The sequence below is a fragment of the Lolium rigidum genome, chromosome 5, assembly GCF_022539505.1.
Source record: "Lolium rigidum isolate FL_2022 chromosome 5, APGP_CSIRO_Lrig_0.1, whole genome shotgun sequence".
In the NCBI taxonomy this organism is placed as follows: Eukaryota; Viridiplantae; Streptophyta; class Magnoliopsida; order Poales; family Poaceae; genus Lolium; species Lolium rigidum.
In genome coordinates this window covers 66,259,175-66,273,069 of record NC_061512.1, presented here as the reverse complement: position 1 = coordinate 66,273,069, position 13,895 = coordinate 66,259,175, and the positions used below count along the sequence as shown (strand labels likewise).

Here is a 13,895-nt window from a genome sequence, read left to right as displayed (position 1 = left end):
GAATTGGAGGATTGATCGACCATCCTCTTCTAATTATATCGTATTTGATCGACCATCATCTTCTAATTATATCGTATTGGTCTCAACACTTCAGGGAGGTTGCATGGCAAAACGCGAGGAGTTTGAGGACAGCACATGGGACGAGGTGGCGTTTATCAACAGATATGCCTTGTTCATGGGTTACATATCCATGGCTATCAGGGGTCTAGGTTTCCTTATACTTACTTGGACCACCGTCGTGCTCCTTGGTGGCTTCGTCTCCATGCTCCAAAAGAATGATTTTTGGTGCCTCACATTTATTACCCTTGTACAGACAGCCGGGTAAATCTATTGCTCATTTTGATATTTTTGCATCTTTTAATATTTTTTCTGTCTTATTAAAGATGTCTGTCTGGATGCAACTAAAGTTAGACAAAATTAAGATATTTTTTATTGAACGATAACGATAGTACTTAACATTTTAGATTGTTTCATAGGAAAAAAAAATCTTACGATAATTTCAATTTTAGCTCCATCTTTTATATTTTTCTGATATTACCCTATAAAAATAGTGAATGATTTGTAGTACAAGGAGGCACACAACACACACTACACATGCAACAAGCCACATAAGTGGCGTCTAGATCACACATTACAATTCACGACCAGGTCATAAATCCAGACATCTTATTCTATGCTATATCTTAGAAATGGCAAGCCTCCTAGCTACTACAGGAAAGACACAAAGGTGCCGACGGCCAGTACCTATGCCGACGGCTTTTTATCAGGACCGTCGGCACAAATACCAAACATGGTACGCCACGAAGAAGGCCGTCGGCACAGAAAAGGTTGTGCTGACGATCATCGTCGGCACAGGGGTCTCCGCTGTGACGACGAGACAACATCGACATAGGACTAGGAACATTAACAAACATGAATTTCGATATATTATGCAAAAGTATGTCATGTTTTGGTAAAATGACTTTTCTGGTTGCATACGACCTCCCATGAAAACGTTTCTTATATTAGAAAATGTATCTACGGAAAGTTTTACATTCGATTTCAAAGACCGTCGGTCATTTAACCAATTTTTTATTAGTAAAATTCAAAATGGAAACATGATTTTTTGAGCTTTTATATTTTGATAAAAAATAATTAAAAATAAATTATTTTATAGTTTCATTATTTATTATTACTTATTCATTGTCAAATAGTTATTTAGTAAAATAGTTGTTTGAAATTCAAATAATAAATAACTCCTCTACCCAAAGCTCATCCAGAAGAAACGAATAAGTTAAGTGTGCTGACATGGGAGCAATTTGAGGATGGGTGAAAAAGTGGGTAGTTTGACTATTAATAACTAATTTGACCTAATACTAATAATTCTTAGATACTAAACTATCAAAAAAGTCAAAGAAAAAAAGGCTTGAAAAAATTTGTTTTTTTTAAAGAATTAAGTATTAGAAACTACCAGGGCAAACGACCGTTAGATGGTCGGCTAGCCCACCTGAAGGTTGTGTCGATGGCTTACCTTTTGCCGATGACCAAATGGTTTGTGCGGAGAATGTATTTTGCCGACGACTGCCATGCTATTTCACGGGCACGGGGGAGAGGGATACGACCGAGAGGGAGAGAGTGTTTAGGGCGTCACTACTCCTGGGTTTGTGTTGTGGTGTAGAGAGCGAGGAAGCACACAACCCAGGAGGCAACACATGAAACAATCGAGTGGGTGGGGATAGAGCTGAGGTCAAGCAAGGAGGCCGTGAGCCAGAGGAGGAAAGAGAGCCCTAGGTAAGGGAGAGGATAAGGAGGGACTATGGTTGGCGAGAAACATCGGGTGGTTATAAGGGGAGAAACGGGGAGAGGTTTTGTGCGGTTGTCCATCCAGGGAGCATGCAGTGATGTGGCAATGCACGCGATGATGGGATTTCCCAATGTAGGGATGTGGTGGTCATGAGAGGTATAAGCGGAGGGATGGCAATGGGTACCCATGACCCGCGTACCTGTCGGGTAAAAACCTAATAAGAGTACGTGTATGGGATAAAATATTACCCATGGATTTATAAATGAGGAAATAGCATACCCATTAGGTAGAGCGGGTACGGGTATGTGATTGTATTACCCATACATGTGTACCCATTTACCCATCTAAATTTGATAAGTGGGCAGCCGTAATGTTCTAAACTACTTAATTTTCCCCTAATCACACCTTCACATTGCTAGGTTGAAGCTCATGCTTTCTGATCTCATAATCGCTGGTAGGTTTGTGAAGATTAGACCCCTATTTAGGATCACTTCACCTCATGTCATATTTTTTGATCATTTTGATACGTTGTAAGCGTGGGTATTTTTTTTTTTGCCCGCGGATACTCATTTACCCTATCGAGTGATGGGTACGAGAAAAACTTGTACGCATTGACGAGTATGAGTACGGGTGACGAGTAAGATTGAAGGCAACGGATACAGTATGGGATGACTCTACCCGTACCCATAACCTACGAGTGCCATTCCTATATAAGCGTCGACGTGGCGCGTACCCCCGTTTTGGGTAATATGGGCATCAATGAGCTAGTTAGGCGGAAAGTGGTTGCGGACAAAAAGTGAGCCTCCATGCCCTTTTCTATTTGCTAGGATTTTGGAATTGAATATGCAGAGCATGATAAAAAGAGGGAAATAAATAAAGGAAAGGGAATAAAAGATATAAAAGAAGGGAACATATATTTTCAGACATTTCCATAGAATATTAATTTGGATTTTAAACAATATCAAAATATTATTCTGGGGCTTATTAAAATTAGGAAAGGAGGAAGGGGGATTTATTAAACCCTAGAATTAATTTTGCAAGAAAATACAGAGTTACACGCATATAGTTTTTAGGTTTACAAAAAAACATGAAAGTTAATCATGCAAAAGAGAAAATAACAAGCAAAGCTAACATGTGTATTTTATGGAACGTTGCACTTGGGCACGAAGATTTTGTCACCCCGTAGTCGGTCTAGGGAAGAGAGAGAAATGGGTCAGTACCCAAAAGATATGGTTATTGGTACTCCCTCTGATCCATATTACTTAATGTTAATATAGATTATCTAAAGATATTTTAGTTGTAGATACATCCATTTTAGAATCAAATAATATGGATCGGAGGGAGTACAAGAAGGGTTTGCGGTTGCAGCACCATAGAACAAAATATGCATAATGGTAGTAAAACTCAGCCCGAAATACCGTGTTCAGAAATAAGTGACTCAACTATTTTAGATACGGATGTATCTACTCATTGAAATACATCTACATACATCTGTATAAGACAAAATTGCGTCAGTTATTTCGAAATAAAAGTGGTAATGTTTTTAAAGATAAATATGGTAAGTTGCTGGACTCACGCTCCCAATAAGCAGCGTTGACGTTGTAATTCCTGTAAAAAAATTGGCAGTGTCCCAATGCGATATTAAGGCCTACTACCTTTGTTCTTATTTAATTGACGCAAAGCTGAGGCTGGCTTAGTAGAGTATGCATGCATTCCGGGGTCGATTAAACACGAAGGGAGGGAGTACTTTTCTTTTAGATCATGTTTGATTCAAAAAAAAAATGATAGAAGTTTTGGAAGATTCCGTTCCTTCGGATAATATTCTATCGAGCTTTGCATGTTTTGTAAGCATCAGAGAACAAGGATCCTTTTATATAATATAATTTGGATGCAATATCATAGGAAAACTTCCCTTACACCCAACTTCATGAAAAGGTTCCTTTTCTTCTATTAAAATTATGCCATCCACACAATCCTTTAGATTTATTTTTTTGCAATTTTCCTGCAATGTTAAACAAACAAATACACATTCACATTGTACAACATTCACATTATTCAACATGCCATTACTTCATAAAATTTATTTTTATTATTTTAAAATGGGGAAAAATATTTGCCCTTGTCTATTAATCAGTTCTGACAAAAATGCTTGGACAAAATAAATTACAAAGAAGTACTCGCCCGGCATTATTTAATCTAAAACTTCATTTTTGTCAATCCTGGTTCTAAAAATCCTGCTTATCTCTAGTATTATATTAAGGCCCACTATTGTGGAGGAACTATACTTGTCATTTTTCTTGGGAAAAATGTTCACGTGCTTTCTTTAGTATGTGCCTTGTCACTTATCTTGTCCATATATACAACAGGATATTCGACGTCTACATGAATGAGAAATTAAGCTATATAGCAAATTCAGCCGTCGGCGCGGCGGCTGGCTTTTTTTATGGAGTATTAGGCAATTACAACAATACTAGCACGGTTTTGGAAATTGTTCTTGTTATTGCAAGGTTCTTGCTAGCAGTGATTGCCGTAGTGGTTCAGACGCTGGTGATGGTCATGCTACTATGCCCCCTGGCAGCTACGTACATGTTTGGGCTGCTGATCTCCATGGGGTTGTCGATTTGGCGTCTGGTAAAACATGATTACGGTAGCAACTCGGTTACGGAGGCAAACCTGAAGCCGGCGATGGACACCTTGTACTTCCTTGCTTTGCTCCAAGGCGTGCTCTTCTGCTATAGGTTCTTGTTTGCTCTCACCAAGAAAGGGTTGGCTAATGTCGTCATCTCAAATCATGAAGATCTCGAAGATCGTGAAGTAGTTTTGACATACTTGCGCGATACAAGGATCGGGTGCGAGAAGGACCCATCGTTCGCAAGAGGAAGGAACCTCATCACACATGCTGTAGACTTGATCGGTTCCAAGTCGCACGATGACTTCGTTTCCGGAGTAAAGATGTTGTACACAGCCATGTGCCTGGGGGAGAAGAAGCTGAAGAAGGCAAGAGTCGATGGTACAAAGGAAGAGATTCTTTCGCTGTGGAATGAGATCATTGGGCAGAACATGATGATGAAAAGTGAGATCATATCTGCATCCTCTTCATCCGTACTACAGAGACTGTTGCAGACGTTGGATCCCCGGGGCTCATTTGACAGAGAGATGAGGAACCAAGGCGCGACTATAGTAGCCCACCTTGCTCTGGTCATCCATTTGGAGCAATTCCCCGGGGCGATTCAGTACATATGTAATCTGATCGGCAGTTTCGAAGAATACCGTCTAATCGAGCCATACCATAGACACCGGCTAGTAAGCAAGTATGACACGGATTGGAATGCACAAACCAGCCGTCTACCATCACCAGGCAACGATGCCAGTAACCTTCGAGAGGCCTACGAGAAGCTGGTTCTGACAGGCTTCTGCATCCTCCGGAAGTTGGCAACCCACAAGAATAACTGCAGAATCATGAGCGAGACCCAAGGTCTGCTCCCAAGGATCATGGCGCCTCTGACCTCCGACATAATCCACCAATTTAAAGGTTGTGCATGGTCGTCGAAGGTAGTAGAGGAGTCACTGAAGGTCATTTTACTGCTCGTGGCTGCTCCTGGGAAGACGGGGGTCAAGCTGCGTCGAGAAATCTTAAGAAACAAGGAGGCAATCGGCACCATGGAGAGGATTATAAACTGTAAACGCTGCTACGCAAAGCATCAGAGACGAGCCATGGGGATTCTCACGGAACTGCACATGGACAACCAGGAGAACATAGCAGCTTTCATCAAGATGCTAGTAGACATCTTCGCTGATGATAACAAGGACAGGCCCATCAGAAACTTGGCAGGTGAAGCACTGGCAAAGTTATCTATCCAAGATGGAAGCAATACCAGTATTATCTTGCAGGTGAACAGCGACATCGTTGGTAGCCTCACCAAGATACTACTTGTAGATGATGCTGAAAACAAGACATGCAGGATAAAAGCAGCTGAAATCCTGGAGCATGTGTGTATTCAGCACACACAAGATGACGAGTCTCTCGGCAAACTTAAGAAAGCCATGACAGATACTATGCCCAAGGTAATCCACATGATGACGTGAAATAGATATCCTTTGTTTTGTTCTGATCATCGAAAGCATACATGTGGTGATTATCCTAGGTTTGATTATTATTAACTCTTGAGCTCAAACTGTTCTTACCGTTTCAGGTGCTTGGACAGATACTTCATTGTGGATTGATACAAGATCAAACACATGCACTAGCAGAACAAAACCAGGTCGAACTCCTAGAAAAAGAAGCTGACATAGAAAATCAATGTGATCATCCACAAGACAATGCTGAGCACGAAAGTAAGGTGGAGTCGGAGGTGGAGATGGATATGGAGGTGGATGAGTTGGACAATGAAGATGACGAGGAATTCCACACACCCCTGTTATCCCTCTGTGTGACGATATGCGACATATTCATCAGTGCTGATGAAGATTTGGCCTGTCGGTTTGGTGCAATTGATGCAATTAGCCTTCCAAGGAAACTCAAGGACATAGTAGCAGAAAACAGTATTCCAACGGTCCCTCGCCTGAGAATGATGAAGCTAACCTGTAAGATGGTCATATCAATGATGAAACACAGGGGCAGCTACCAAAAAGAAGACCTGAATAACTTGATGAAAGCACTATCCAGTGCTTCTAAAAGCATGTCTTTTCTTGACAGGTCCATGGTTTTCGCCAGCGAAGAACATGGAGCAGGAACGACAATGAAGCCTATCAAGAGTCTCCGTTCCCTCGTAAAAGAAGCTAAGAAAAAGGTCGCCACCTACTTCAAGCCACAAGAACCCGAAAATATAGATCCATTTACTTCCACCGACGGGTAACCCCATCAGGTTAAGGCTCGTCATTCACCTGCTGTAATGCTTTACTCTGTATACCCATTTTACATACTCCTCCGTACATCAGGTCACTGTAATAATGTGTGTGCATTGAGTATGTGCTGTATTTGTTTCCATATTTGTGTGCAAACTCAGATGTCTTGAGTATTGTATGTATATATTTGAACCCTGAAGTGTAAATGTTAACTGTTAACCGCGCAATTGTGAAAAGACAATTATTTCTCGCTACAACTTCTCGACCTATACCCTGCCTGACCAGCAGTGCATGTTTGGAAAGCCAGTTGCAACATGTCAATTTATACATTGTCCAACCATTATATATGCACGAAGATTGTTCCCCTGTCCGAGTTGATGTTAATCCGATGCATAAAAAGGGTTACATAAGTTTGGGAAGAAAACATAACTACAGTATACATCCGATCTTGTTCTCTCTTGTTATAGCTGCAAGCTTGGAATTAGTTGATATGAGCTCACAACAAATTCGCCGCTACTATGTAGTTTGGTTATAGTTTCTCCAGATATTACTGTAGTACTTCAGTTGATGGCACTAGGTTCCAGGAATATTGTAATTACCATCTTGCTACAACAACTGGTCTGTAAGTAAAAAAAAAAAAGAGCAGGACATGCTGCCAATGCCTTGCTTCTTAATTAAAAGAGTTAACATGTGAATACAAGAAAATTCTCAACACAGATTTATACTTACCCGCTCAGCATTACAGTTAAAGAAGGAAATAACATACAGGTGGACAATGGCGAAAATTTTGGAGCCCTGATAGGCTACTTTATAAGGTTCTCAGCGAACATCACTCTATAAGCCAGGGTGTTTGAACTGATTCCCACTGAGCAAGCTCGCCTTCTTTGAACCATAGCGCTACAAATAGGACAATAAATATGAGTTCATATCAGTACATATTTGTCTAAAGCAATCCAGCTTTAAGGAAATATGCACGACAGATCAGTACATGCTGACGTTTGCATTTCCAAAAATCTTAATCTGCTCCTAACCATTAAGTCACCTACTTCAGTCTTCACAACACTGCTTAAATTTTGACATCAAAAGTACCAGGTCTTGCAATTTTTAAAAAATATATCATGCAGACTACATGATAATATGATTGAATAACGAACTAGCGACACACTGAATTGTTGCAAAACTTACCAATTTCACGCTTGCCATTATCAGGGCTGTCACTTCCGTGGATAACATTCCTGAAAAGCAAGACTCCATGATGATTTCTTCGATAAAAGGTATGAATGGAGGTGACATCAACTAAAATGAAACATATGTAATGCAGATGATAGTGTGAGGAAAAGGCGTGGATGCCAACCTTCCTGTTTGAACTGCAAGATCACCCCTTATGGTCCCTGGTTCGGCTTGAAGGGGGTTAGTAGCTCCTATCAGTTTGCGAGCTGACGCAACAACACCTGCACCCTCCCAGGCCTGACAGGACGAATAACAGTAAAAAACTTATTGATCAAAGTGCACGCAATAATATTAGTTTCTTCATAAATACATACCATGCAAACAACAGGACCAGATGTTATGTACTCTATCAGTTTGGGAAAGAAAGGTCTCTCACTCAGATCCTTGTAGTGCTCCTGAAGTAAAGAGAGAAGAGATAGTGTATCAAAAGCCAAACACCATTACTAGTTTTCCGACTCAGCCCTCGGCATTATATAATTCTCAACAATTACTTCTCTATGTGAAAACAAAGAGAATACCCTTGTGCTCTTTTGACAGACAGAAAATCTAATGTTCTATTGTGAAAACAAAGAGAATACCCTCAGCATAATGTTCTATTGTTGTGTCCGATACAGTTGATGACTGGCATTTTAGCAATTGCTAGCGACACAAAGATGTTGCTTTGCTTTAGATGGATGGCATTGTTTATAATTACACAAAACATTTTTTGAAATAAGTAAGCTTCCAAAGATTTACTGCATTTGTTAAGCAAACCTGAGCCAACTCCTTGGGGCACTGAAAAAGCTTCAGCCCCTTCAGCAAAAATCCTTTCTTCTCGAAGCGAGAAATAATATCTCCAACCTATGTGCAAACACGATACGCTTTAACTGAAGTGAAACAAATAATAGATACCAAAACACAGAGAGAAATCAATAAACACATACCAAACCACGCTGAACACCGTCAGGTTTGATCATAATGTATGACTGCTCAACTTCCTGCAAAAAATAAAAATAAAAATCTCGTTTAGCGATATCTCATAGATAATGAAAGGAAACGAGACATTATTGTATCTTCTTTAAATGGAAAAGAAATATTTGATATGTCAAAATTGGTTTCTTGATTTCTTTTTTGAAAGGAAATAGATGAGCTAAGTTACACCCTTAAATGAGAAAGACCTACATCTTTCAGGCATCAAATATAGGCACACATGCAAAACAAGCAGACTACAAATATCCAAAATAGTGACATGCCATAATTATTCAGAAAACTGGAAGATGGCTTTGGCTCAGTGTAAGAGAATGGAGGACCAAATGATGTTCACAATTTGGACAAAATAAGGTATGCTTTTATTCCCAGCTTGGAGTAGAGCTGATTTCTCAAATAGTCCTCAAAAAATTACATATAACAAACAGTGATGATGATAACACTGGGTTGTGTTTAGGGGTGTAGCCACATGCATGGTTCACTGGATTAAGTTCCTTTAGTGTCACTATCGAGCCACAATGAAGTGTATTACTGTATTAGGGCATGGACAATGGAGGCAGTGGTATGCTACTTACCCATGAATAAAAGTAGGAGAAAAAAACGTGAAGCAGCGGCTCAAGGAAAAAACTCCCAACGCACTAATCTAAGGCTACCACCTCACTGGGACCCACTTTCTCTCTCTCTAGATATTTCCCTTCTCCCCGTCTGTGCATGGTCATCTTCCTCCGCACAACCTGTCCCGAGCTTCTCTTTCCCCCTTGAATTTCCTTCCAAATTCTTCTCCAAAATCGACTCCAAATTCAGCAAATCTTCAAATTAGAAGCCAAAATCTACCACTCCATCTGTTTCCTCATCTGGATTTGCTTGTATCTTTAATTTATACTGGATTTTGAGGTGCCTCCCATGCAGACCAAGACCATGGAGGCCGGTGGCGGGTCTCCATCCAGCATACGGCGTCTCCTTCTACAAGCGGCATTGAGACAGCGGAGGCTGGTAGCGTTGATTTCTGACCTCCATCGCTCTCCCACTTTTTTCTTCTCTCTCCTCCTCTTTTCCTCTCTCTTCTACCTTTCTCTCCCGAGGAGGCCGCCTCCTCTGCAAGCGACTCTGACATACTGCGAGGCGACTACTCTGACAATCCGAGCCTACGTGGCCTGCGGGGCAGCGGGTTGAAGCGACGCGTTGGCCATGCCCTTAGGTTCCCAGAGATAATCATTGATCAATTGTCTCTTGATTGAATTAAATGTATTTGATTGCTATGTACCATCTATACACTATTAAATATTACTAAACTTGATTATTTTTCCAGTTTAAACCGACACTTGAGAGTTGAGAACGATGCTTTTGTGAATATATTGGGGAAAACCGGAAAATTGTAAAACTACTGGAGCAGATTAAAAAAATTAATATAAGCCATGGGAACTGAAAGATCCCATAATAGATCCCTACCCCGTGTCCATACAAGTGTTGGAACAAAGGAGGTCGATTAATTGATAACATGGCCTTTTAAGAAGGGGTTCGCAGAGGAAACTTTGCTATATTCCATTTAAAATTCTGAAGTACCCAATACATGGCTGAATAATTCCGGAATTAGACTGGTGTCAAAACCAGGGTCAAAGTTTTTACCGGAGTTCTGTTGAAAACAAGATTGTAACATACATAACAGATACAACCAATTATACATCACATATTATCAAATTTTCAGGAATTTCACAGCAAGTTCCATAGCTAGAATAAAAAGGAAAGCAAAGTAACATCCACTAAGTTTGGTCATAATAAAAGAACACGAACATTTTCGTGTTGTAAGTATATCTACCATGGAACGAAAATGACACAATATTTCGATGAACATAATGTAGCCAAACCCTGCTATGCGCACGATGTATTCCATACGATTCTTGTACGACACACCAAATCAATATGTCCGTGGCTGGCATCAAAGTGGAACACACCACATGATGCTGCATCCTACATGGATCAGACATGGATTGTTGTGCGCGGAGCAGTTCCACAATGTAGCCTGTCTAAGTGACAACATTCTCCGTAGCCAACTGACAGAAGTCACTTCACTTTTGGTTCCTACCAATAGCCACATAGACAATTCGACACATGAAGTTCAGGCTTGGACCAAGCAAAATATGGAATTCGACACATGATGGTGCATAGTCACTAGCAATTGAAAGGGAACTAAGATACCAATTCTTTCCTAACAAACAGCCCATCTTTTCCGGTTCCTCCAAAACTACGCAATCAAATTACTCAAGTAGGTGGAAGTGAATTCCAAGGAACGAACCGACGAGGCGACAATGCGGTGGGGGGTGACGCGAGCCACCCTGTCCGCCCTCCCGCTCCACCCCACCGTGCTCAGCCCGACGAGGCCGCGGCTCCTCGAGGAAGCGGTGGCGAAGGAGAGGGATGCCGACAGCCGGAGTGAGGCGGAGCTCCGGTGTTCGATGGCGGCGAGGGTAGGGCCCTGTCTCGCGAGCACGGCCATGGCGTCCATCTCCTCCTCTTCAGCTCCGTACAAATGAGACAAGGAAGATCGCGCACTTTTGGATTAGGAGAAGATGCTTCGCTTCCGAGCTTTGGCCCGTAAAGATAAAATGTTTTACACTTATATAGGCTGTTGATGTACACATATTTTACACTAAACTCCAGTAAATACGTATTTCGTATACATGCACATTAGTTTACGCCTTCGTTGTGACTACGCGGAGGATGCGAGGGAGAAGAGAAGGTGGCTACTCCAATTCGACCACCACCAGGTCCGCCCCATCGCACCAAGCAACACGGCAAGGCGCACCGACCAATCACATCCCGCCACGTACGCACCGAGAATGCAGGACTAAGTGATGTTCATAATCTGGACAAAATTAGGTATGATTTTAGTCTCAGCTTGGTACAGAGCTGATTTCTTAATTAGCACCTAAAAATTACAAATAACAAACAGTGATGATGACACAGGGTTATGTTTAGGCATGTAGCCACATGGTTCACTGGATTAATTTCCTTTGATGTCACTGTTGAGCCACAAGGAAATGTATTACTGTAATTAATGGTTAGTTGTGTCTTGACTGGATTGAATGAATGATATTACTACCTACCATCTATACACTATTAAACATTTCTAAAGTTGAGAAATTTTTCTCTCGAACAGAAACTTGAGAATGATGCTTTTGTGATTACTTTGGGGAGAACCGGAAAATTGTAAACATACTGGAGCAGGTTTAACAAATTAATACAAAACCATGAGAACTGAACTATCCCAGAATAGACCCCTACTCTGTGGTCATGCACGTTTTGGAACAAAGAAAGTCAATTAATTGACAACAAGGCCTTCTAAAAAGGAGTTGGCAAAGGAAACTCGGCTCTGTTCCATTTAAAATTCGTAAGTACCCAACAAATGGTTTACCAAAACAATTCCAGAATCCCACGGTCAGAACACAACACAAGGATCCTGGCGTCGAAACCAAGGTCAAAGTTTTGACTGGAATTACATAAGTTTGTAATATACATAGCAGACACAACCAATTATTTATCGCAGATTATTGATTTTCCAGGAATTTCACTGCAAGTTCCACAGTTAGAAAAAAAAAAGTATAGCCAATAAACACGCACTCAGTTTTGTTATAATAAAAGCACACCAAAAATAGTGGCGAAATAAGTATGTCTACCATGATGTGTCGAATTCCAAAATTTGCTTGGTCCAGCCTGAGCTTTTTAGTAGCCGTTTTAGGTAATTATTATCTGTGTGACTATTGGTAGGAACCAAAATTGAAGCGGAGTTAAGCTGTTGGTTCTTTCTGTCTGTTCCTGAAGCACAATGTTGGCAATATAATTTTCGTCCGTTTTCTTATTGTCCATATTTTTTTCAAAATTACCAGCAGTGCCACCGCTTGTAGTTGAAAAACCAGGCTCGCTACCTTGGACACCGAAGACCGAAGTGGGCCAGTTTATAATGGGCTGAATTGATGTCTTTGCTTCCACCGTATGGCATAAGGAAAGGTCACACACGTACAATTTATTTTATGTCGATTGTCCCACCTCGCTTCCTTATAACAAGTGCCACCAGTTTAAATACGTAATTTTTCTGGGTTATGACAAGTTGCCTTGGAATAACAATCAGATATCCCTACATGGGCCAACGATATTGGGAGATGAATTGGAAAAGCTGGCTAGGAAGAATTGCATGCTCGTGTGGCATGAGGAAGGAAAGGTGAAAGAGAATCGGATGAATAGGAAAAGATGGATGGAAGTGGAAGACGAGCTGGTTGTCCATGATGCGAGCTGAAGGGAAGGTTGAAGCGACATGCTGGCGGCGCAAGGAGAGGTGGTCTCACATCATAATGGATGGAAGCGAAGCGACACTACTCTCGGCAGAGGGTCGAAGTGGGGTTTTTCTCTTGTTTTTTCTTCTTACCTTTATTTTCTACTGTTTTTTATAGGACAAATTCATTTAAGAAATACAACATATACATAATATTGTCAACTATAGAATAAAATAGCAAAACAAAATAGGGTTTGCAAATATTTTCTGGGATTTAGCAAGAGCATGACAAAAATATGCAATGCCACGATGTTACGATGACACGTATTTTCGTGATGTTTTTCTCTCTCCTGTTGCAACATAATTACTATCTATGCTACTCCCTCAGTCTTTGTGGGTTAGGCCTGCGGGTATTCCTAGGTTGTTAATTCGACCAACCTAATACAAATTGTAGAACACAAAAATTTGTACCATTAGAAAGTATGAAATCTCTGCTTTCTAATGATATGTTTTGTAATATATAACTTGTTTTATTGTGTAAAAATTGTGAACCTAGAAATACGGGTAGACCCAACACACCGAGACGGAGGTATAAAAAAGTTGTTCCTTGGATTTAATGTGGCCGTAACAATGCATGGGATTTATGATGTCCAAAAATACACGGTATAAAAGATAGGTTCATTAAAAAATCCAACGTATTTCGATTTGAATGACACACAGGCATAAACATATTAAAGGATACCCTTTTATTTATTGTGACACCGTAGCAACGCACGGGTTTTATACTAGTACAGTACTTAGAGA

General features: G+C 40.7%; 1 protein-coding gene across 1 annotated transcript; it reads right to left on the bottom strand.

The window, feature by feature from the left end:
- Window positions 1-7,278: 7,278 nt before the first annotated feature.
- Window positions 7,279-11,327, bottom strand: LOC124652387 (nucleoside diphosphate kinase 2, chloroplastic-like). The gene is made up of 7 exons (XM_047191404.1): window positions 11,118-11,327; window positions 8,782-8,835; window positions 8,612-8,698; window positions 8,173-8,253; window positions 7,983-8,095; window positions 7,814-7,863; window positions 7,279-7,525 (listed from the first exon to the last, which is right to left on the bottom strand). The coding sequence occupies exons 1-7, from the start codon at window positions 11,325-11,327 to the stop codon at window positions 7,458-7,460; spliced, it is 663 nt and encodes a 220-aa protein (XP_047047360.1). The 3' UTR covers window positions 7,279-7,457.
- Window positions 11,328-13,895: the final 2,568 nt, after the last annotated feature.